Source organism: Humulus lupulus, chromosome 1 (assembly GCF_963169125.1).
Source record: "Humulus lupulus chromosome 1, drHumLupu1.1, whole genome shotgun sequence".
Lineage (NCBI taxonomy): Eukaryota > Viridiplantae > Streptophyta > Magnoliopsida > Rosales > Cannabaceae > Humulus > Humulus lupulus.
The window spans coordinates 8,101,291-8,129,010 of record NC_084793.1 but is presented as its reverse complement, the minus strand read 5'-3'; the positions used below and the strand labels follow the sequence as shown (position 1 = coordinate 8,129,010).

Below are 27,720 nucleotides of genomic sequence, written 5' to 3'. Positions count from 1 at the left end.
ATGTCCACATTAATCAACCAACATGCCTCAGTAATAATCACGCATGTCATATACATATACACGTACCTCAAGTTCGAGCGAGAAATAATATACGAACGACCCTTGAGAACGATCAACCTTTAGATTCCTTAGCGGTTACCTAATCATAACCAATTATAATCCATTAATAAAATAAATTAATAAATGGTTCACAATCTAAAACCACACTCCCGGGATCAATCCCCCACTCTCGGGAATCTTAATATACTCAAACGGGGCAAAGGAACCAAACCCCGAGCCTTAAGGATCATTCCGAGCCCTAAAATAGGTTTGCTGAAAAATGGACCAGCGATGCAGCCCTATTAAATGGCGCTGCAGCCCAATTTCCAAGTCAGAGAGCCCAGCTCTGTGCCCTGCCTAGCGCTGCTGCGCCAATTACAGACCAGAAACTTTCTGGTTCTTCTTCCTTGCGATTTCTCTTGAAACCAACCCTCCAAACCAATCCAAAACCTTACCAAAACACCCAATTCAACCTCTAAACTTCATCTACATCATACCCTCATCAAAACCCAATCAAGTTTACACAAAAACTCCCATTGATTCCAACTATCCACATCAAAACTATAAGCTGAAAACTATAAAGAAAAACAGAGTATGGCTTGTTTTCATGGATGAATTCTTACCTCAAATGGGATTTAAGTCCTTTTCAATAGATGAACCAAGTCTACAACTTCCAAGCTTTGATTTCCTAGCCTGTATCTTCAAATTGGGACCAAAAACTTCAAAGGAAGAAGGAGAGAAAATGATGAACGGTTGAAGGAGAAGAGTGCTCTGTTTCGGGTAAGCTTCTACAGCCCAAATATTGATATATATATATATCTTAGGGGTGAAATGACTATTTTGCCCCTAGGTCATTTAAAAGTTTCTAAAAACTCCCAAGGGTAAAATCGTCCTTCCCAACCTATTTCATTAAACATAATTAATTCTCTTCAATTCCCGTTATTCCCAATAATCTCAAACATCAATAATTTATGTCCCGTTACCCTTTAATTCCCGGTAACACTCTAATCATTAAAATCACCCCGAGACTCACCCCGAGCCCCGAACTTAATCCCGTTATGACTAAACCGCTACTTAATATTCAAAGATCGTCTCATGCCGAATAGCTCGAACAAATCCACATTATAATGTGGTCTCAACAATATACCAACCAACATGCATACAAATATACAATTACGCCCTCAATGGGCCAAATTACCAAAATACCCCTGTCATGAAACGTGGACTCACATGCATGCATTTAACATCATATTATAATATAATTCACATAACCATGCATAAACTCATTTAATGACATAATTAAACAAGTATGGCCCTCCCGGCCTACTATTCCCGCCATTAAACACATTGGAGAATTCGGGGCATTACAATTTCATAGGCCCATGGTCCCCATTGTACCTTGGATAAAATCATCTAGTTAGTCTCAATTAATTGATTTAATCATCAATTAGAATTATCAAAGTTGACCAGGTCAATTTTGGATAGTTTCACAGAGTTGTGTAATTTTAAGAAGAAAAGAGAAATTATAGTAGATTTATTAATTAAGATAAATTGGTATATAAATTAATAAATAAATTTAAATCAAGGTTCAAATTATAAATAATTAATTTGATAAATGATTTAAATAATTATTTAATTAATTAAATCAATAGAAAATAATACAGGCCTTGATTTTAAGTCCAATGGGCTTATAATCAAATGGGAAATTTCACGGGCCTATAACCCATGATAATTTCGACATAGGGCTTCAAAATGGCTGTTATTTTATTTATTTTTTAATTAAATTAAATGGCCTAATTGAGTCTATAAAAGGAGTGCTTAGAGAGAAGTCAAAACATAAGTTTGATAAGTCACAAGTCAGATTTTCTGATAATTTTAGATTCTCTCTAAACACAAGTCATTTTCTAAGCCACTTTGTTATTTTCTCTTCTTCTCTCTATATCTATCTCATGTGTTGAGAATTGCCCACACTAGTCTAGGTGGTTCTAAGGATACATTGGAAGATTGTGAAGAAAATAGAAGATCGGTTCAGTTTCTTGATAATACTCTGCGACAGAGAGGATACAAGAGTTAGAGAAACTGAAGGAAGGACTCCTTAATTCCGCTGTGTATACTGTAAGTATTCTATTATTTTTTTATCTTTGAATTCAATTTTAGAAACATGTTTTAGGCTATCTTGTATTAATTTGTTTAATATTAGATATACATGAAAATAAATAAAGATCCTGTATAAGCTAATCGAACATGCAATGACTTCTATAACAGAGAGTTATTATTTAATCAAGTGGGGGATATGTTATATTTTTAAAATATAATGTTGATTGATTGAATAAGTGTTACAATAGATAACTATTTAATCTAGTGGAGGAATGTTATATTATTTTATAATATAATGTTTTAGATTAAATAAATGTGACAAAGAGTGTTGCATATTGTAGCGTATAAAAGAGAGTTACAACATTTGGATATATGTGAATATTCAAATATGTAACATATTTGGTGTTACAAATTCAGTTACAAATTTGTAACTCCCAAATATTGCCCATTATTGTGTAGATTTGTTGTTACACAATTTTTAGTTGAATTTCTTAAAGTCATACGTGAAATGGTTGTTGGAGACTTGGTTTTAACCTCAATAATGTGTTTAAGGGTTACAAAATCAATTGGTAATGATTTGGAATTGTTTGAAAAAAACAGCACAAATTTGTGTGTTGAAATTGGCCAATGACCGCGACCTAGGTGACAGAGAGCCACGACTGCGACCAACAATGCCCGTGGCCGCAGCTAGGAAGGCTGTCTGCCAAAATTTTAGTTTTTTCCAATTTCTTGAACGACTTTAACAACACAAATAACTCACAAATTTCCTTTTCAATTCCATAAACATCCAATAAATCATTGGTAACAGCCATGGGGTTGGTAGAATTTGAAATTCAAAGGGTGTCTCTAAACTCTATAAATAGGAGCTTATTGCTCACATGCAAGATACTCCCACACTTTGAAGTACCCTATGTTGGGTTTTCTTCCTTTCCATAACTCATATGGAGATATTTCATTTTTCTTCATCTGTATTCGATTAATAATGTGACAAGCGGTTAACAACGCTTCACCCCATAAGTTGAAGTTCAACTTAGAAAACACCAACATATAATTTATCATCCCTAGATAAGTCATATTTTCCTTCCAGCAACACCATTGTGTTGTGGTGTACAAGGTACGATGCACTCATGAATTATACCATTTTCTTCACAATATATATTGAATTCATTAGAGAAGTACTTATCCTCTATCACTTCTTACCACCTTAATATTTTTATTGAGTTGATTTTCAACTTCTAATTTATATATTTTAAAGGCATCAAAAGTTTCATCTTTATGCTTTAAAAGAAACACATAAGTATATCTACTAAAATCATCTATAAAAGTAAGAAAATACATTTTACCACCTCTAGTTAAAACACTATTTAATTCATAAAGATCACTATGGATTAAATCTAGTAAATTAGGTGATCTTTCTATACCAGGAAATAGTTTCTTAATCATTTTTGCCTTAACACATGTTTCACATTTACCATAGTTTTTAATAATGCATACAATCATACCACATGTTACTAATCTTTTCATGGTTGAAAAACCTATGTGAGATAGTCTAAGATGCCATAAAAATAAAGAATCATACTCAACTATATAGGCGGAATAAACATTTTTATTGATAACATTGAAAGTTACATCATTGGTGCACAACTTAACTCTACCCTCACAAGAGTACCCCGTTGCCAAAAATACATATTGGATTTGGCAAGAGTAAGTTTATCGGACTAAAAGACGGCTTTAATGCCGGGCTTGCCAAGCAAATCACCACTTACCAAGTTTCTACTCATTTCGGGAACATAAAGCACATTCACTTATATTACTTTCTTGCCGGAGGTGGAAAAGACTTCAATGGTACTTTTGCCAAGTACCTTGGATTTGCCCTCATTGCCCATTTGAATCTCATAGTTGCCCTTTGACTCTTCAAATGTCTTGAACAATGATTTGTCATAGGTGACATGGATAGTGACACATGTATCATACCACCACCTCTTCACCTTGCCTTGGACCGCATTCACCTCGCTAGTTGTATTTACCTTAGGTCCTTGTTGGTCTTTTCTATGCCTACACTCTCTAGCATAGTGACATTTATTCCCACACACAAAGCAAGGACCATTCTCTCCCTTAAACTTATTTGGGTTGGTTCTTGGATCCAATGATGTCTCATTACCCTTTGTTTTTGGGATGTTTTGGTTGTGACACCGCATTTGCTTTGGAAGTCTTTCTATTAGACCCATCTACAAGTTTATCTTTAAATATTGATTCCTCGATTCGAATATGATTTTGGATTTCCTCCAAAGAATAATCTTCATTTTTATGAAGGATTATTTTCCTATAGCTCCTTCAAGTTGGTGGTAATTTTGCCACTATAGTACCAACTTGAAAGGCATTGGGAAGCTCAATCTTCAAAGCTTTCAACTTGTTAATAATTATTTGCAATTCATGTATTTGAGGAAGAATATGTTTATCACCAAAAAGCTTGAAATCAATATATTGAGATATTAAAAACTTTTTGGTACCTTCCTCTTCTATCTTGAATTTTGTCTCAAGTGCATCTCCTATCTCCTTTGTCGACAGGTAGAGGTCATAGAGCCTATTGGAAAGGGTGTTGAGGATATGACCCCTACAAAGGAGATTGTCCTCCTCCATCTTCCTTCTTTTCTCCACCACCTCGGGAGTGTCCTTGTCGGATGGCGTTGGGAGAGGTTCTAGGGTGGACTCTAGGATATAAGCGATCTTGAGAGTGGTCAAAAGAAATCTCACATTGTCTTGCCATCTAGTGAAATTGGATCCATTAAACCTATCCAACCTCACTAGGTTTTGATTCATAATCTTGATAGTCTCACATTCCATTGAAAAAAACAAAGGGATAAGCTTTTGATTGTTAGGAAAATATATGTTATTTCAATGGAAATGGTAAGATTATTACAACTCTAGACAAAATAATACAAATAAATAATTTTGATTAAATAATGTTACAACTCTATGACTGAAAATACAAATAAACAAGAGATGAATTAGAAGAAGAGAATGGAGAAAAGCAACTCCAAACAAAAGGATACAAATAAAGAAAAAGTGTTTGTAACAAAAGAAAAGAAAATATTATAACTCTAGACAAGAAATACAAGTAAATAGAGAAGGATAATATGAATATGAAAAGCAATAGAATAAAAGAAAAGAACAAGAATCAAAGAACAAACAACTCTCACTCACACTACCAAAGTGAAGAGTGTTGGGGATCATCAACTTGAACAAGGTTTGAAACCTTTGTCCAAAAGCTTATTTTCCCCTAACTCAACCACTAAGGTATCTCTCACAGATTTGGAAATTACTTTATGGAATTATCAAGCCTCTAGGTGTTTTCTAGCCAAGTATTCTAATGGATAGAAAAATTGTGTCAAACAAGTAAGCAATAGACTCATATTTACAGAGTTTACACTACTACAAATATAAGCTTTCTCTACGCTTTTTTTTTTCAACTTTAAATAAAAAAACGCAGAGAAAAGTTTCTTATGAGTCTGAAATACCATTTTATTGTGGTTTTAAAAAAAAAACGCAGTCTAAAGTTCGAAGATTGGAAAGGCGGAGACTTTTCTCCTCGGTTTTTTCTATATAACCGCAACTTTTCTCTGCAGGTTTTTCTATAAAACCGTGGAAAAAAGTCCCACTTACCATACAAGACGAACCCAAGCCTCATTTCCCTCTTCATATTTCATTTCACAGAGGCGAAGAAAGGAACAACGCAACCTTCATCCCCATCCATGGTAAGGTCCATTTTCACTATTTTTCATTGTTTTTTTGTCATTTTCTTGCATATTAACACCTTAAATCATGTAAATATACATAATATTGATTTATTTTGAAGTTTTAGGGCAAAAATAAATAAATATTGAGTGGGTTTAATGAGATTTTAATGTATGTTAATAGAGTGATTTTCAAGCTTTTTTATAACGATTTTGAACGTTTGTAGGATATTAGAAGACATTTTTATTGTTCAAAATATGTATTTATCATTAAAACTTGATTCTTTTTTTTAATATTTCAGATTTTTGGTATTTTTTATATTATTTACCTAATTTATTTGTATTTTAATAATGTTAATATTAATTATGTTATATATTTAAAATGTATTGTATTTTATTTAATTTTTTATATTATAATATTATTTTTTACATATTTTTTTTATTATTTACATAATGAATTTTTTAATTGGATAATAATTTATTAAATTATGTTATTATTATATAATATTGAATATATATATAATCGAAATTGAAAATAATTGTATATAATCGGAATTGAATTATTGAAAAAATATTTATGATTAGTAATTAATTTTTTTTTTTTTAAAAAACTTTCTCTGCGGTTGAATACATTGCGTTTTACAATACTCCCAAAAACCACAGTGTATTAAGTAAAAAAACTGCTGAGAAAAACTTTTTTTGTAGTAGTGTTAGAGACACCCTTTGAATTTCAAGTTCCATTAACCTCATGACTGTTACCAATTATTAATTGGATGTTTATGGAATTAAAAATGATATTTGAGAGTTATTTGTGTTTTTGAAGCCGTCCAAAAAGGTTGGAAAAAACCGAAATATTGGTCAGTCAGCCTCTGTGGCCACGACCAGGAGCATCAGTGGCCGCGACCACTGGTCTCTGTTCTCCAGGCCGCGGCCACCAACATCCCTGGTCGCGGCCACTGACCAATTTCAGCACACAAAAATGTGATGTTTTTCCAAACGATTCCAATCTACTCCTAATTGATTTTGTAACCCCAAAACACATTATTGGGATTAAAATCCTATCTCTAACAACCATTTCACATATGACTTTAAGAAATTCATCTCAATATTGTGTAACAACAAATCTACACAATAATAGACAATATTTGGAAGTTACAAAATTTTAACTGAATTTGTAACACCAAGTATGTTACATATTTGGATATTCACATATATTTAAATATTGTAACTCTTTTGTATATGTTACAATATGTGACACTCTTTGTCACATTTATTTAATCTAAAACATTATATTATAAAATAATATAACAACAAATTATTTTGACTTATCTGAAAATTTGCAAGATACTACAAAATACACGATCATAAAAATAAATTACTTCAAAAACTATTCACAGATCGAGAATACACTAGAGTCTCACCGGTCCAACTCTTTTTGAAGCTCTTCACGGAGAATCTCGTTATTTATATTTATATTTATTGCCACAAGACTATATACAGACCTTGCCATGGCTAACTACAATCGCCGGGAAGAAGAGAGAAAGAGTTGTATACATACTACAATTGTAAAGTGTCAAAGTACAATGATTAATTAGTCGAAAAACATTGGAGAAAAAGTATAATTTTTTAAACTAGTTGGCTATTTCCCATATAAATATATGTTGGAGAAGTACACTTCTATAAAATCTGTATATATATATATTTGATAATTTATACGAGTACTGTAAAATTTACAGTACATTTTCTCCGATCACATATTATTATTTAACATTGATAAATTTTTAGTATAAAAGATAAGATAGCACATTATTGTACGTTCATGATTTCATTCACATGGGATGTATATTCCATATATATTAACTTTTTTACTCTATGAAAGCCAAAATTTTCTGACAAATTTCTTTGAACACATGTACGTATGAAACTAAATTTGCTATAGCTTCTGGCTTTTGCACATGGAAAAAAAAAACTTTAATCTGTATTATTTTGCATTATGGTCTATTAATAAAAAATTTAATTTTAATTTTAACAACATTTCACATCAGTAGGGACAAATTACTAATAAGAAGAATATATGTGAACATGTTAATGGACAGTAATCTGCAGCTGCTAGACAGCTATATAACTCCGCGTGAATAAAGAAGCCATTCCCACCACTGATATTATATAAATATATATACATATATAAATTATATATATAGTATGGAATCTATAAATTTGTATACAAATTAAATAAATAAAACTAAAAGTAAAACTGAAACAAATTACAAATAATAAAAAAAAAAACCTAATAAACATGACTAAAGCAGATCATATTTGATCCACTATAACTTATAATAATTACAATCAAATCAAGCACATGATTCCCTCCCTAAAAAAAGATATTACATGAAAAAGCAGCGCTAATCAAATCAACAAATTACTAATTATCCGGTATTTATATAATATGTGACTTAATTTAATTGGTATAATAATAATAATAATATATAATAAAATCCAATAATAATTTACTAATATATAATATGAGCTTAGAGGAAAACCATGCTGTTATCCAAGTCGAATTGTCTCATCTCATCGAAATTGGAAGTTGGATTTTCATGGTCGAAATTCATGCCCCATATGAACCCATAATCGTCGTTGCCACTGTTTCTTGATGAGCTGATTTCAGTGGTAGCAGTAGTGGCACTTGTTCCAACATTATTCATTGTTATTAAGTTACTTGAAAAATCATGATGATGATGGTGATTATTGTTGGTGATGATTCCAGTGCTGCTAGGCGTTGACGAAAATGAAGTAGTCATTTGATCGTACGAACCATAATTGCCCATGTTTTGGTGATGATGATGATGATCATCACTGCTTATTGGAGGAGATGAGGATAGATTAAAGAGTTGTTGGCTGCTGCCTAGATCGGTAGCACTGTTGTTTTCTGATGATGATTCCTTACTTTTGTGGAATACTCTACACAAAACCCAGTCCTCCTGTCACAATGATCATTATATATATATTAGTTATATATATATGTAAATTAAAAACGATTTATACTATATATATATATATATACTTGCATGTGTATATATATAAGCTAATAATAACAAGACACAACATGTCATTTATGATCCTGAATAGGAAACTGATATATACCATGAGTACACATATATATATATATAATTATAGTTATGATGGCTACTCCACATATTTTATTATACTCTCAAATATGTATATATGATATGTCTTAGTTAATAAACTTATAATAATGTTAATTAGCAATTAATATAGATAGTTTAGGTAAATAATTATCATATATGGGGGAGGCTATTATTAGTAGTAGTTTTTTTTAGGTTGATAGTAATGGTGTACAAATGAGGATGTAAAATAAGTACAAGATGTGTCATGAGTTAACAAAAGCAGTACCACGACAGAGACAAAGCTAAGCTTTTTTCTATTCATTCAAACATGCCCACTTACATGTTCTATATACGTACGTGACTTGCCCTTATATATATATATATATATAACTTTTACTTTTATTGTATTAACTCTGAAAAAGTTCCTAACGGTAGAATTTTTAGTACACCTACATGATGTATATTATAGTTATTGAAGATTTTTTTTCAAAATTTTTGAAAATTTTGAATAATTTAGGGTGTTTAAATCAGAATTTAAATAATTTTTACATGTGAGTACAAAAAACAAATCAGACACGCATGCAATAAGTTATTTGATTTCTAATTACGACACCTTAAATTATTCAAATCTTTTTTGAAAATTTGTGAAAAATTTCAATAAATTTACTTATTTATATAGAAAAATTAGAATTACAACTTATTTATATGCCAAAAACAAAAAAAAGTTCATAACGATAGGTATAAAATAAAATCCCTACTATAATAATAGGGAGTGCAACTCTTTTATCGACTTGGTTCCATTCTAGAGTATCTTATAGTATTGTGAAAGTAATTTAGAAATATTACTCCAGAATGGAATAATGGGAGAATATATATGCGAATATATAATGGAGAAATTTGTGAAAATGACTTATTTTTTTTAAGTGATTTTGTAAAATTCGACTAGTTTTTAAAAATTTTTAATTAGTTATTTAAAATTTTCAACCAACTATTTGAATTTTTCGATTATTTGTATAAATTTTCAATTATGAGAGATCATTTTGCAAAAATTTATTAAAATTAAACTAAAATATAAAATCACACTAAAAAAATAGTTCATTTTGACAAAGTAAACTATCTATATAATAAGAAGAATATAAATTATATAGATATATATATGTATATATACAGACCTTAGGAGGCATGTGAGGGGTTTCAAGACGAAACTCATGCATAATCCAACCAGTTTTGACGCCATTAGGGGCTCTGTTCCGGTAGAAAACCAAAGTCTTTCTCATGCCTACGATGTCCTTGGTGAGAGGGTCCACCACCGTCCGATCTTTGCCAGTGGCTTTCCAGTATCCAGATGTCGTCGCCCTATTGGTTCGGTACCCCGTCGCGTACTTGCGGTCCCTGAAGCTGAAGAAGTACCACTCGTTCGCGTTCAGCTTAGCCACATCTTCCAAACACACACACAAACAAATTATAAATAATAATTCATCAATAATATTAATTGAATTCACATATTATTATATATGTACATACATATATATGGTTAAAAGTTAAAGTGACCCTTTTTGCTGTGCATGTAATAATTAATAATTTTGCTTTTATTCTAATCTTAATTAGTTAATTTTTTACATTAATTAAGAGACCTTCTGCTTGCTTCTATTGCTGTTTTATATTACAGATTATATATAAGAAAGTTAGCCAGTCTAGTTCAACACCTTATATATATATATATATATATATGCAATACAGCTATTAAAATACTCTAAAGTATATTGAACTAATGTCTAAGGAAAGAGTGAAAGCAAGCATGGTGTCTTATATTGTTTAAAATTTTGCTCAATCTTGATTCAGTGGATATATAATTATATACGTGTATGTATATATCACAAACAAGATTTTAGGGTTAGATTTTCTGTCTGAAAATGAGACTTTTCTTTCATGAAGATCTTTTTTCCCATTCGATTGGACAGTTTTGTTGAAAAAAATATACTGATTCCTATGGGAAAGGAAAAGTAAATCGTCTCTCTCTCTCTCTCTCTTTTTTAAATTAGGAGAATACACACACATTTACATATATGAGAGCAATAATTGTGCTTTTTTTTTTTATTGTACAAAAATGCTTTTTAAAAAAGATATGTATAAATTTAGATTCCATACACAAAGCTAGCTAATGGGGTAAGCTTAATTCTGTCCTTAAAAACCAGGGAATCTGATCACCACTACTATATATTATACATCTTTTAATGCTAACCATGTAAAAAAAAAGAGGTGTCTAAAAGTCAAGAAACTCATGAAATGAGCACAAAAAGAATATGTAGCTGGCATATATATATATATATAAATATATATAATTGATCAAATATAATCAAATGCACGAAAACTTGTAAAGATAATAATAATTTAGAGAAAGTCATCATGTGCTTTTGTTCAATCATTTGTATCAATTCTTGGTTTGGGTTTGGCGTTATATATTTAGAACTTATTAATGTGTGTGTATATATATAAATATAAAATACATGTATAACAAATATATATATAGTGATATTAAGGCTTATAATAAGGTAGCACCAAATTAAAAGCCAACCTAAAATAACTAATTACTATTCACATATATATATATATATAAATATTTGGGGTATGTATGTATATATAAATTTATATAAAGTACATAAAATTATGAATACACGTTATGATGTACTCAAAGGGAATATATGTTGTGGCCATAATAAAAGAGGAGACGGTTTTCTCTACAAGTGGAATAAAAGCCAGCCAATAAATATTCCCCATATTGAATAAATTTTAGATGAAATTATTATAATTTGAAAGATTATACGGGACTTACGTATAGTTATTTACTACATCTCTGTATAATATATATGTATATATTTATATATATATATACATATACGTTAAAATAAAAATTACTAGCTAGCTAGATACAAATAATATAATGTAACCTTGAAGTTATTTGAGGACTGTTTTTTTCCTGAAACATTGCAAGATTCCTGTGCCTAATTAACAGTTTTGAAATAGACGTAATAACTTAATTAATATGAAAGCATCGTATATAATATTATTATAATAATTAATTGATTGTTCTAATATATTTAACTGCATGGGATAAAAGAATGAAGAGGTGTATAATAATAATTAAGCAAACTTTTATTTTTTTTAGTTAGTCCAAGAAAAAAAAAAACTAATTTAAAATTGGCATACTCAGCCGAAAAGTGATATTATATTGCATAAAAGGGTAATAATTAGAAAGGTTTAATTAAAAAAAAAAACTTAAATTTCTACATTAAAATGATTTCACCTATATTGTGTCTAAAAACAGAAGAGTTAATCATTTGGCGTGATTAAAACAAGTATATATTTATATAATTTTTTTTTGGGAGTGTTAGGCCTATATATATATATATTAATTTATATAAATTCGATGAATCGAACAAGATAAAATAATCAGATATATATTGTCGTTTAAAGAAGTCGGCATTACCACTCAACAAAATAAACAAGTATATAATAATATTATACAATTAACCGTTAATTAATATATGATCCTCCAAATATATTTGTTCTTGTCTGAAACAGTACTAATTGGAGTAAAGGAACAACAAACAAAAACAAGAAGAGATATGAAATGAAGAGAGAGAGAAAGATATTAAAAAAGTTGAATATTATTAATTAAGAAAAAAACAAGTAATGAATAAACTAATTAAGGAGATAAGAGAATATATATATAAATAGTTACCAGGGAGCTGCCATGGCTCGCAAGTATGCAAGTCAATTTCGACCAAAGTGCCCTTCAAAACCTCCTCATTGCAAATCTTTTTGTACAGATAATGACAGACCAACTCTTCGTCACTTGGATAAAACCTAAACCCAGGTGGTAGTGTTGCTCCAATGTCTCTCAACCCCATAATATACACTTCTTCTTCTTCTTCGATTGATCTTAGCTTATGAAACTATTTGACCCCAGCTGGTTCTTGTTGATTTTTGTGTTTAGAAGAAGGAAGACGATGATGATGAATTAATGGTATATATATATATATGGTAGTGTATATATATGTATGAATGAAAAAGAAAAAGAGAGAAAAGAAAAGAATCAGAGGTGGTGTAGTCTGGTTTGGTGTGTTTATTTGGGAATTTGAAGTTAAGACTGTATAGAGGGAGAAAGGTTGGTAGTATATATATAGACTAGAGAGAGATATAGTAGTTAGGATAAGTGGGTTTTATTCCTAGCTATATATAAATATAAATATATAAATATATATTATACTAATTAATTATATTTTAGTATAGGCCTAATGGTTGTGTAATTAGTTAGTTATAGCCGGAAGTTTCAAGAAAAACCAAAGTTACAAGAAATCTTCTCATAATGAATTAAGGAGGGGTAAAGGGGTCACTAATAATTTGCAAAAAAATTAATTAATTAAAATTTAAAAAAAGAAGAAGAGAGAAGATGATGCTGCCAACCAGCTTATATGGAGAAAAAGCCAAAAAAAATTAATATAATTGAAACCCTCCAAAATACCCCTTTTTTAACTCATCATCATATGGAATTGGATTGTTATTTTACACTTTGGATCCAAATTATTAATAATTAACAACCTTTTTACGGGAATAATTAATATACAATGGCACAAAAACAAATTATGATATTCATGTATATATGAATGTGTATATATGTATATATACCAATGGATATATTCGATAGATCACGTGTCGTACACATAATATATAAATTATAACTATGTTACTTGATTAATCAAAAACGCTTTTATATGTATCCATAAAATAATAAGTGTAACAATTTTATTCCTTTTTTCCCATTCTTTGATGGGTTTAGTAGGGTTTGGATTGTAGTACTTAATTCATCACTAGTCGATGATATCGATCTTTCTAGTACTTATAATTTTTTTTAAAAAAAAACCCATAATATATAAGCTTAATTAGCAGCTTTTTAATTAGTAATAAACCCTATTAAATATACATACACCAACGTTGCTATTTTTATAATCGGTAGATCAAATCTAACTGCTGGACATACTTAAAAAAAAAAAAACACAAACATTATTATTATAAGAGTGTTCATAGCACGTGAGCCATTTGATTAATTTGATCAAAACATTGCCAGCTCAAGAAAAGAAAAGAAAAAGTGTGTGTATATATATATATAGCTGGAAATAATTAGAAATTTTAATATATTGATTATATATATATAAACCCTTATGAGTAGTCCTATCGTTTCTGATATCAGTTTTTTTTTTATGACAGAAGAATATTTTGGATGCAAGTAATTGTGGACCATTGGAGATAAGGGTCCACTTCAGAATGATGATCGTTTGATTGTCACAGCAAAATCATCATCATACATGTATGTATACGTATATGTATACGTGTATACATATATATATTTATACTCTACAAGCCTATCTAATAAATCTAAATGAATTAATAATGTTTTGTGAATTTTTGTTGTTTATAGTAGGGCAATAATTTTAACCAAAATATATATGGACAAAAAATATACTCCTAATCATTATTATTACTGTTATATATATATATGTGTGTGTTTGGTCATCTATGTACTTGTGGTCATTTTAGCATCAACATGATCGATTAAACTATAATAATGCACTTGATCATGATCATTTATTTATCTTCATCCAAAAAAAATATATTTACCACCATGTGTTTGAGTGTGACTAATTAATAAATAAAATTAAGTGTTTTGTTTTCTTTTTAAGTAAACTTTAATTAAAGACAGTTATACCCTTTCTCTCTCTTTCCATACATTTTGAAAAGAATAATCTGCATATTATTATATATATTATTTTACGAGTTATGACCTGAGAAACTGGACCCTACTTAATGAATAATTAATTAATTAATAAAAAGTGGGGTCTAACTAGCTCTTCGGATGGTATTAGGTCAATTTGCGTTGTATGGCCTCTTAGAAGAGGCACAAAGCGATATTGACAGTCACCCAATTCAGTGTTGAGGGTCATGAACACTGTAACTGACCCCCTCCACCCAAAAAAAAGAGAACCAAATTATTAATTACACATAATTAATTAATTAATATTCATGTTATCCATCTTTGGTTGGATTAATTAAAGTTTCATTAATTAGCATTTATGTAGAGAGAGTACAATCTTGTGGTTGTCACAGTCATAATATGGGGACCAAGAGTAGGGACGTGTGTCACGTGCGTCCTATGTATATATACAAATCATAGATGGGTTAATTTGAGATATATATTTACGTATAATAATTAGATAATGTAATTAAGGTATATATGATTAGGATTGTAGTAGTATTAAGTCAATAATATATATAGTTTAATGATCAAAGTAGTGATCGACAACATTAATTAACCCACCGTATATATATATAGTGATTAGTGAATAAGATTGAGAAGATTATGACAAGGGGTAGTCACGTGCATTTTTATTTTTATTTTTTTTATTTTTTAATATGGTGTTTTTATATATATAAACCCTAAAATTACGGTAAATTAGACACGCAGCGGAGGAGAAGGGAAATACACGTTAAAAGATCGAGAGGTGTTGACGTGTTTGATTATGTGGTGAAATTATATACATACGATAGAGAGGAGAGAAGACCATGCCAATTAAGCAATGAAATCTAGAATAATAATAAATACAAATGATTGTGATGAATTTATTATTATTATTATTATTATTATTATTTATTAATAGCTAGGGTTCATATGAATTCCTAAGGAGATGGGATAAAATGAGATGAGGGAATTTTTGTTAGGTGAGGATGACGTTGGAGAATGAGTGACGGCTTGATATTCCTCTGTTTTCGAACCAATAATTTCATGGCCTCCGGACCCCTCTTACTCTAACTCATGTCCTTTTTTAATATCACTCATGCATCATAATATTTTTATATTTATATATAAATATTATTCACTTCTATAAGTTATGTATATATTTTTATATATATCATCGATTTGTATGATTCAAATCTGGACCTTTACACAATTACACGTATGTAATGTTAGTGTTATATATACACACAGATATGTAACTATCAATCTCTTTTCCATTTTGTACGTATGTGATGACCCTTGTGATAATTTATTTTCCAAGAGCTAATTATTGAATTTTATGAAATGTTTGCATTGTTGAGAGTATATATTATTGTACTGTATATGTATATGTATGTGTATATACATATATATATATATCCAATGAATCACATCCTTTCCAGATAGGCGCTTAGTGTGTAATAATATATATATATTTTTGCTGATGCACACAACACAACAATACAGCTTCTTTAATTGTCTTTCTTCGTATATATAAATATATATATATGCGTGTGATATGGCGTATATCATTCTATTATATTATAAAAAAATATTATATTTCACTGCACATTTTAATATAAATGTATACTTTGCGGCCATATATATATTTATATGATCTCATGATATTATAAAAGTATATTATCTCAATGATTATCCTAAGATTTCTGAACTCCATAGACAATAAACAAATTAATGTTTTTTAATTACATGCCCTACTCGTAATTAGTATTAATTATTTTATAATATATAACACTACTACTACTACAATTATATATATATATATATACACATAGATAACTCTATAGTATTCAAAACTGTTCAAAGAGGAAATTTCATAAGAAACCGTAGATCTTGGCCATGATTATCTCCACACTGCCATTTTTCTTAACTTATTTATATATTTCAAGATGCTTTTTGAGTATTCCCACTTGTGAATGTTCGTCGAAATTAAGAAATTCAAACAATATATAATAAAATAAACAATTACCTATAAAACAATATATATATATATATATATACTTGATATCGATCACCCATTTGATCAGACATATGGAATAATTTTTTTTTATTTTTTTTTATAAAAAAATATAAAATATTCTCTCGTGAAAGAGAGAGAGAAATTATCTCATAGAATATATTTTTGGTTCTAAGCTGCTTCCAAAATAGTAGCACAAAAAGTTGGCTGTCTATTGCGAATCTTTTAATACCACAAATAATGCTCAATTTAGAAAAATCTACTCATCACCATGATCTTTCGATCAAACTTCTTCCTTTAATAAAATTTGGCTTTGCTTTTATTGCTTTACATCCAAAACCACCTTTTAGAAAAAGTAGTATTAATCCATTAATTCATCACTTTATTTTTACACTTTTTTGAAAATTGTAACATTGGATATATATATATATTGAGGGCAGTGATGATGATCATGATATATACATATATATATATATGTTCATAGTAGTACTATAGCTATAATAAACTTCATTATTTATTGTCCATATCATGAAATATATGTTATTACTTTTTCGATGATTAATTTTTTTATTTCACGATTGAAAAGAAAAAGGACTACTTTATCTTACTTGCGCATTTCAATAACTTCTTTTGCGAAACCCAACGGTTGCCGTTTTTTCTGTTAATAATCCAATATGCAAAATCTATGGTAGTGTTTTTCTTTTCTGATCATTAATTATGTGATTGTGCATGGTCGAGGCTAGTTTCTAGTTATAGCCCATACAAAGTTCCACAAGTACAATATCCATCGAATATATATATCCACTTTATATATTTCTGGTAAAAATAAAAAAGAAGAAATTTTTACCAAGATTTGACTAATATACATCTCAATTTGAGTATAGTGCATGTAACGTTATATACATTTCACAAACAATAATAATTAATATATTTTCCACCTATAGCTAACCAAAAAGCTCTTTCTTTTACCCTATATTGTAAAAAGGGCCTTTTCCAAGACTTTTCGTGACGAATTTGTGTCTTTAACAAAAACAATATTATCCAATATTGCCCACTTTATAAGCTCAAAACTTGAGCAACAAGATATATATATATATATTATGTATTTTTTTTTATTTTTTATTTAGGCACTAGCATTTATATATATGAGTTCTTTCAATTTGTCAACAAAGCTATCGTAGCTTACTTTTAAACTATACAATAATCTATAGATATAGATATAGTGATTATATATAAAGTTCGTAGGCAAATTCACCATCACAAGGAATTTTTGCACAGTATATATATTTGAACTAGCCTTAGTACACATGTCAGTCTATAAATATATATATAGTCAGATACAACCCCTTAAAATAAACTTTAAGTCCTTTTCATTTCTTTTTATTTTTTTGTTAATTTTAAAAGTATAAATTTAATTAAACAATTTCTAGAAATGAAAGATTCGAACGATAGCTTGAAAACGCAGGAAATTGTTTTCTACAAGTATAAGCATCGTTGATCACGCACGGCCTCGATGTGATTGGAAAACCACGGAGGATATCCAAAGAATAACGTCTAGTTCTTCTGTTATAATTTATTAATATTTATTTATATATATAAAGCCATAACTATAACTATATATACATGTATATGTATATGTATATATATAGTATAGTACAGTGTTATCATACACATAAATATTATTGTACAGTCTTGAATGTTATAATGATAATTTTAAGCTTTCGTTCAACCTTATATAATCATGATGAGCTAGTTGATCGTTGTATAAGTAATATATACTACTAATTAATTAGTAAATTAAGACAGTATATATATAGTATAAATATATATGTAATATTTTTTTTTAAAAGAAAAGAAAATTAATGGTAGTTTGGTCTAACTAGTTATGATCATAATTGCCATTGTTTTTTTATCTGGGAATATTATAAGTGTTTGGGGTCCACACTCAAATAATTCATTAGCTTGTTTTTTTGGATGTGATATGTAGACGAATCACGTTTGACGTCTCACGCGCCTGTTGCCAACATATGTCTGATAATTTTTTAATTTGTTGTATATAATTAATATATAATTAATTTGTTGTATATAATTAATATATAAAAATTAACAATAATATTATTATTATATATATATATAATATGATTTATAATTGTGGGGCCAAAGCGTGTCGAGGGAATGGTTTTGTGGTATATGTATAATGTATTAGATGCCAGTTTAATTGATTTGCGCCCGCCAAAGCTAGCAAACAGAACCAAATAAATCAGAGCTAATTATTAGACTACTTTTGGCTGCTATATATACATATATACACATATAGTTAATTATAATAGTTTACTTACATGCATAATTGTCACATTAGGGCAAAATTATTTTAAAACGACCCACATAATTGTTTCTGTCGACATGTATAATTAGATGAAACAAAATATATATATATTTATATATCATGTATGTATATGCACAATGTTTATCAAAAACAACAATAAAAATTAAAATGATTTATGGTTTATTTGGCTTTATACGTAGTGATGTTGCGGGTCGATCCATGCAAATGATTTTCTTTTATTTTTTTATAATAATAATAATGAAACAATCTCAATAGTATAATAATATTATTAGGGTTTATTAAGGTTCTCATCAAAGTCTAAGTAGCTATAGTGATAGGTGGCTTTTTAGCTCTTCCTATTTAACTAACCCCATAATTAGTTGGAAAGCAATATTTCAACTATAATTAAATATTAACCACCACCTCTTCCGGTACCATGCTCCCCGTGATTAATTACTATATTAGGACTAATTAATCTAAACCCATTTTTATATATACTATTATAATTATAATTATATATATATATGGATCGTAATGACGATCGAGAGAGATCGATGGACAAAACAGTTACTATCAATATTTTTTTTAAGTGTATCTTTGATGATCTGATTTTAAGCTAAAAGCCATAACATGATATATATATAGTAGAATATATGTATATATACATATATATAATAAGGTGAAAATCAAGGAGGGTTACTTGGGGCACACTGATACGAAGGAGACAGAGAGTTTTTATGATATAAATTGACAAGTTTTACATGTTGGATTGAGACATAAATTATTATCAATCATGGATTTCATCTTATTATTATTATAATGTCTTGAGACATAATGACACGTGCTGCTCAGGGATTGGCTGTCAACAAATGTTGACAAACAAACAATAGACTATTCATTGCCTCTCAAAAGAGAGTGTGTGTGTTACATATACATATACATATATATATATATATATTTATCATCATAACAATATATATATATTAATAAGTGTATATAAATCAGTGTCTGATCGATTATATATATATATATATCTCTCTATCAGTCTAAGATTCTATTTTTAGTGTCCCAGCTCTGGTCTCCATCATTAACACAATAATATAATTAAGTTTAAAAGTAATTAAAGCTTCCAATAATTTGTCTCTCGGACACTCGAAACCACACCTTCATTGGGTACCGTGTTGGCTTGGAACCCAATTAATACATATCTCTATATCTATATATGTGTATATATATATTACCATATGTTATTACTACTATTTTTTTTTTTTTGAATAATCAATATATATATATATTAGTAATAGTAGTAATGATCAGTAGTAGAAATATTGGACACTAGCTTAGCTTCGATCAAATCCCACTTTTCACTTACCCCACAAAGGAAAAGTACTTATGGCTATGTAATATATATCCAAACCCTTCATTTATGGAATATATATATATATATTAATGACCCTGTACTTTGACATGTATATATATAAAGAGAGAGAGAGAGAGAGAGATGTCACGAAGGAATCTTCTTATTTACCTTGATGTTATGTTGATGTCATATCATAATATATATATATATAGATATATATAAATGTTGTTTGGTTGATGAGAAAAAGTAGTGTGGTAAATTAGTTAAGCTAAATTAAAGGTAATTTCAAAGCAGAAGCAATGAGATGAGATGATCCTCGGTGGCCAAACTCTCTCTCATGACCTGAGTTCGATGGCAACTACACTACACAAGTGACCCCTCACCAGCAAGTTACTTGCAATTATTTGAATAAATCCAAAGCAGTATTCATATCCCAATATATTAAATTACAAAATTATAATTAATATGTCTTCACTTCAACTTCATCCCATATACATATATATAATTATATATATATATATATAAGGCTACTATAGCTCAAGTGTATGTATTAATTGGGTGGCAATCTAGTTTGGAATTTTATTAGCTTCTATTACTTAGCCTCAGATTAATTAATTAATTTATTAATTATATCTATATGTGTTTTTCAACACAAATGCAATATATAAACAAATATATATATAAATAAATCAAACTGATGAGCACTTACCTGGTTCAGCCAACTTTTCCCTGGATTTTTTTGGCTTTTGGAAAGAATTGTTTCTCAATTAATTTTGAAATTTTGGTCATGTAATAAGATTTTACACGTAACATACATACTAGAGCCTATATATACATATATATATATATATATGGTCCCCAGCCTATATACATATGTAGTTCATGATTATATATGCCAAAGGAACAAATCAAGGAAATAATCCTAGCCTAGGCAAGTAGCTAGCTAGGTATTATAGAAGGTATCATATCATATATATATTAATCAAGCACTAATGTTTAATTAGAATTAATTAATAATCACACTATATATTAAGATATATAACATATATAGTTATAGTCAGTTAAGTTAGGTTCCAAAATCTGATCAATTATTTAATCTTAACCGACAACTGCCTGGATTAATTGTATTACAATACTCAAATCTGTTATTATATAATATCACCATATTAATCAGGCAAATTAATGAAAGGAAATTTCATGAAAAGAATTCTGAGGTGGACAGTATATATGTGGGGTACCTAATTAGGGCTTTCTTCGATCGCCACCTCATAGCTTGGAAAATATATCATATCAAAATAATCATATTTCTCTTTTTATATATATAAAAAAATGTGTAAATAAAGTAAAATTTTAGGTTTAATTTTTTTTATTTCAATTTTTACAGAATATTCTAAATAATTAACGGAATATACTTTTAAAATTAATTAATTATATTAATATAAATTTAAATGTTATAAAATATTATTATTATAATAATATTTAATAAAAAACTACATATTTAATAATTATATTAATATTAATTCAAATTTAAATGTTATAAAAAATATTATTATTATAATAATATTTAATACACCACTAAATATTTAATACATATATTAATATAAATTTAAATATTATAAAATATCATTATAATAATAATATATAATACATAATCTTAATTTTTATTAAAAAATTATCATATATATTTTAAAAAATTATTATATTATATATATTTTTAAAAACCATAAACAATATTTTCGTTTAATTTTTCTTTTAATATATTTATGTTATTCTTTTATATATGATATTATTTATTTATTTAGAATTTATATGAAAATGATACAAATTGAATAAAAATAATTAATAAATTCTATAATATTTAACTAAGCTAGTTGCTTGTATCTAGTATCATATTAATGTATGTACATTCATGTTAAATAATTACCACAAATAAATACTCATCATAAACCCAACAATCATTTTAGTTCATAATAATAATAATAATAATAATAAAAAAGTGTTCACAAGTAATATATATTAGGAAAAATTACATCACACAACCAAAAACTCTTATTTCTCTCTCTTCTCTTTTACTTTAAAAGTCTTTTCTGGCCACACCGCTGGTCGGTTGGGCTCAAGAATGGTACAACTGCGATTTACTCTTCAAAGTGGTTATTTTAATATATGGGAAGCATATGTTTTTTCGCCATTATCGAAGAATCTGACTAGAATCAAAAATTACATTTTAGTTTCTTTTATAGCTTGATAACAAATAAATAATCAAATTTAAACTTAAACAAAATTCAACCTACCAACCAATTTCATAAATTACTATAAAGTATTTTGTTATTTTATAATTTAAAGTTACCAGATAGTACTCTAATATAAACTTATTTTATAAAGTAATTTGGATAGGATTCTAAATTACATTACTAACAAAAATTAACTATACTAACTTTACTAATAAATTATGTGGTAATCTCTTATATATACTTTATTGCAACTTATTAACTTCTTAAATAGGTTTGAAGGTAACCTAAAAGTTGTTAAAAAAAAGTAACATAAAGATATCTTAAATAACAAGACAATACTATATATAGCCTAAAAATAAAATCATGGTTTTAAAGTTGACTAATCAAAATAGGTATAAACAAAATGTATATGAGATAATGTTATTTAGTTCATTAAAAAATAATTTTTTTTATGAAAATAAGTAATTAACTAATTGGTATCTTATTATAGCATCATAAGCTTCAAAAAGATAGCTTTTTTAAAACCCAGAAAAACGAAAAAATTTCAAGAAGCGAGATTTTTTCATTTTTTCCAATTCTAGTAGTGATTATTTTGGATTTCGGTATATGGTTCTGATGTGGGACCCATATATGTGTAAATAATTTGGTTGAAGAGAAATTTGTGTATATACTTTGAATTTTATGTATATAAATGTATAAAACACGTATATATTTTACTATGCTAGTTAATAATCGCAAACGTGGCATCTGCCTAACCCTACATAATATGTGTACTGAGGACATAACTTTCACGAAAACTAGTTTGTTGATCATCTAAAGACCAATCAAAGTTTTCATATGTATATTTTCTTTTGACTAGTTTCGTGTGTTTTCCGTGTTTAATTTTCATTTTTATAATTTTTAATAACATTATTCGATTAGTGAATGTGATATATATCTTTTAAAAAGGACTAGCTTATTATTAGTCCTGTTCTTAAATTGTAAGATTATATCACCACTATTATATATGTATGATTGATGTTTAATTAGTTTTAATTACTGTATTATTATAATTAAGTATGTATATCTGACTCAGAAGCTAGCTAGCTAGCTACAACAGTCAACATTAAAGCACATTTATATTTCTTTCATCTACTTAAATTTATAAATCTATAATTAATATATAGTAGTGATCAACATTATCATGAACACATATCAAGATTCACCTAAAAAAAAGCATCAATAAATTTTGAAAAAGAAAAAAAAAAGTAAATAAAAAGATACTAGCTAATATTCTTGTCCCCCCTATATAAACGAGATTTATTTGCGTTTGAATAAAATCTTTGCAATTTTCTCTTTAGATATATCACTGATTTGAGGTATAATATTCAATTATTACAGATTTTTTGGGTTCAATAATGCATTTAAGGCGTCAATTTCGTTTTATAAGGAAATGTAACACAAATGAAATATCCGACAATGATTTTCTGCTTAATATATATAATATGTCATCACCCTATAGGCCTACATATTATATTTATTTAATAATTTTAGCTATATATATATATTTCTGTATTTAAGTTTTCTTTTTACACAATATATTAATTATTAAACTTAAATTTATAAATATATTAGGATTTTTTCCTTCATCAAATATGTATTTTTTATAATTTTTTTTAATGTGAAAAGTTGATATTTTCTGTACATTAGTTGATGTTCAACTTTTTGAGAAAAAAATTAATGTTAACCAAAGAAAAATTTTATGTTTTGTAAAAAAAGTTAAACAACCAAAATCGATATACATCAACAATATTATAACTAAAAACATATAATCTTAAACAAAAATTAACATTGATCGATGACCAATATATATAGGTCAATGACAAAATAATATCATTTCAGTCATCTTCAATCTCGAGCTAGGTCAAGCTAGGTCAGTTCAACCTAGCCAAAGTCTCACAAAACCTAAATGAAAAATTCAGCCGTAAATTCTCATTTCAATGCCGTTTTGTAATATTTTTCAATCAAAAAATATTTTAAACATAATTTCTTAATAGATATTATGTACCATACAAAAGATAAAATAATTGTTGGAATGATAGTCTCACTTTGCTTATTACATCTCTAAATGTAATATTTCCGATACAATATATTTTTTCTTTTTCAATATTATTATTTTATGTAATATTATTATTACTTTATTACTGAATAATAATATATACGACAAAAGAGAAGATGGTTAGAATTCTTATGAAATGAGCTTTAAAATTCAGCTTCATATTTACTTTGCCATTTTTATATATTATGCTTGTCCACCTCTAAAAAATATTATCCTAAAATTATTTTTAACTTTTACGAACGTTACTAGTTTATTAACATATATAGATAGTCCTCTCAATTCGCAAGAAACTTAATGATATAAAAATATTTGACAACTCACACTGCCATGCAATCATGCATAATATATATATATAAAAAAAATTATATATGGTATCTTTGATACACAAGAAACTTCCTATATAAATAATATATATGTATATGTATATTTAATGGATATACGTATATATATATGCATCACTGGACATGGTTGCATAAGATCATCACTATAATATTTTATATATATATATATATTTGCTTTGTAATAAATAAAAAAGAGAGTTGTGTGCTAGAATGCCTGATACTAATTTTTGCAATTAATTAAATAAAGAAGCAAGTTAATTAATTATTAATTATTATAGAGTTTATAACTTTTTGGACCTTGTGTTTTTTCCCATTATCTGTTTAGACCTTATATTTTAACAAATTACTTTTTGGACCATATGTTTTGTAAAATGGTTAAAATAGAACCCTAAATTTAATTTTGGTCAATGTTTTTTCAACTAAAATCACAAATAATTTATCAAACTAATAATTCATAACAAAAATAAAATCATTCTGCTTAAAAACTGTGTTGTTATATTTAATTTTTTCTTCATCAAAATTGAGTTTAAGGTTCTATTTTAACTATTTTATAAAACATAGGGTCCAAAAAATAATTTGTCAAAATACATAATCCAAACAAATAATGGAAAAAAATACCGGTTCCAAAAAAATATAAACCCTTAATTATATAAATAGCTAGCTAGCTTATTAAGATATATCTTCTCAAACTACTGTTTCACTCTTGGACTAACTTGCAAAATTAATTTGTACTATTACAAAATGAAAGTTATCCTAATTGCAACTGTTCTTGACACTGACCCCCTCAATTAGTGTCATTAATTATTCCCTAACCCTGAAATTAATTAACCTGGATTTGCTATTTGTTTTTTTCTTACTGTTTAAAAAAAAAGAAAGAAAAATAAATAAGTAAAAGGTTCTAAGTCATGTCATCATAGTTGAGTGGCATTTTCTCCTATGCTTTTCATTAGGTCCTTTAATATATCCCAAGAAAAAGATTCCATATGCCATCTCTTAATTTTTGTAGATAGGTTTGGATTTGGCTTATTAAAAAAAAAGGGTTTCATGCATATATAAATATAAATATAAATATATATATATGTATATATATATAGCAGGCAAGAAGATCCCACCTGGTCTCTAGTCCTCCTATTCTATTTTATATACATAATTAATAGTAATCTTAAGTATTCAAGATTATGATTTTCTCGTTAATCTTTATTTTGTCTTTTACTGATTAATAGGAAAGAGGAAATAAATTGTTCAAGGCTGCTATTATATGTATAAATGTTTAATCAGTGAACTTTAATTATGATTTTTTATTTTATTATCAATCAATATATTTGACAAATAATCACACACGCGGCATGATAATTGGGCTTAACACGTACTAAGTTCAAAACATAAAGGTGTGGCCATCAAAAGTTAGAAGACGTGAGAGGAATGTTGCAAGCAAAGAGGTCCTCTCATCACTACTCATTTCCTCCTAAACGAGTAATGATTTGTGCACTCAGAATATGCACTCAAATATTATACACAGTAACGTAACAGTTTAGTCTAATCAATTATATTTATTAAAATTGAGATCCACTATTTTAAAAAGGCAGTGACATATTGTCACTACGTATAATATTTGGATATATATTTTAAATGCACATATCATTACTCTTCCTTAATCTGTCCCGGCCCATTTTTATGTTTCACTAATTTAAGACAACCACACCTTATTTTTAAAATAACAATTAATTAAATTAAAGAAAATAATGAAATTTTAATTTTAAATGATTAGGCTATTTTTGAATTCTTGTTGATCATCGTTCATTAGCGAAAACCGAATTTTCTGATTTAGACGAGAAAGAAATAGTTGAAAAATTGATACAATCTCAATTAATTAAGATCAAATTAGTAATAATATAATTAGGTTTATATATTTATGTAATGGAAAAAAAATTAAGTAATATATTTATATACATATATATATATATATTCAAAACAAATAATGCCATCTCTTATTAAAATGTATGAGTAGTACTTAATAATAATTTTTTTTCAAATTTTAATCTTTTGGTCTTTTATAATGTTTACAAAATTATATTAAGTGGAAATTACATTTATATGGGTTTTTTTAACAAACTTTGCAAAAATATGGCTTATTTAAAAAAAAAAAGTTATTTTATGATTTTTTATGAATTTAATCACTTTTATGGGTATATTAATTGGTTTTCTTTCTTTAGTTTTAAATTTCTAATTTTACTTACCTTTCTCATTCTAAATTAAGATGTATAAAAAACGAGTAGTTTGAATCTTTATAACTTCTAATTTTTAAGTATTGTTTAATATGTAATATGTTTCATTGTTTTGACATTCAACCCTATTTCTTTTAGGATGTTTGCGTCAAAATCTCTACCATCTTATCAATTAATATTTTAAAAAATTATTAATTAAGCACTTATAATTAATGTATGAAAAATATCTCGAGGATAAACTCGAAATGTTGTAATAATTTTAAGTAATTTTTGTGCTTTAACTAATTAGTATTTACGAAGTTTATAATTTTGATTTTGATGACCCATGAG

At 27.6% G+C, this 27,720-nt stretch overlaps 1 protein-coding gene across 1 annotated transcript; it reads right to left on the bottom strand.

Moving 5' to 3' along the window:
- Positions 1-8,033: 8,033 nt before the first annotated feature.
- LOC133785062 (protein CUP-SHAPED COTYLEDON 3) lies at positions 8,034-13,174 on the bottom strand. The gene is made up of 3 exons (XM_062224327.1): positions 12,741-13,174; positions 10,171-10,436; positions 8,034-8,851 (listed from the first exon to the last, which is right to left on the bottom strand). Exons 1-3 carry the CDS (start codon positions 12,907-12,909, stop codon positions 8,399-8,401), a joined length of 888 nt encoding a protein of 295 aa, XP_062080311.1. The 5' UTR covers positions 12,910-13,174; the 3' UTR covers positions 8,034-8,398.
- Positions 13,175-27,720: the final 14,546 nt, after the last annotated feature.

Excerpts from the sequence above, each read along its gene's own strand:
- LOC133785062 (XM_062224327.1), bottom strand. The coding sequence starts at position 12,909 with ATGGGGTTGAGAGACATTGGAGCAACACTACCACCTGGGTTTAGGTTT. Across the intron at positions 10,437-12,740 it reads CGAGCCATGGCAGCTCCCTG|ATGTGGCTAAGCTGAACGCG; the intron begins GTAACTATTTAT and ends TGTGTTTGGAAG. Across the intron at positions 8,852-10,170 it reads CCCCTCACATGCCTCCTAAG|GAGGACTGGGTTTTGTGTAG; the intron begins GTCTGTATATAT and ends TCATTGTGACAG.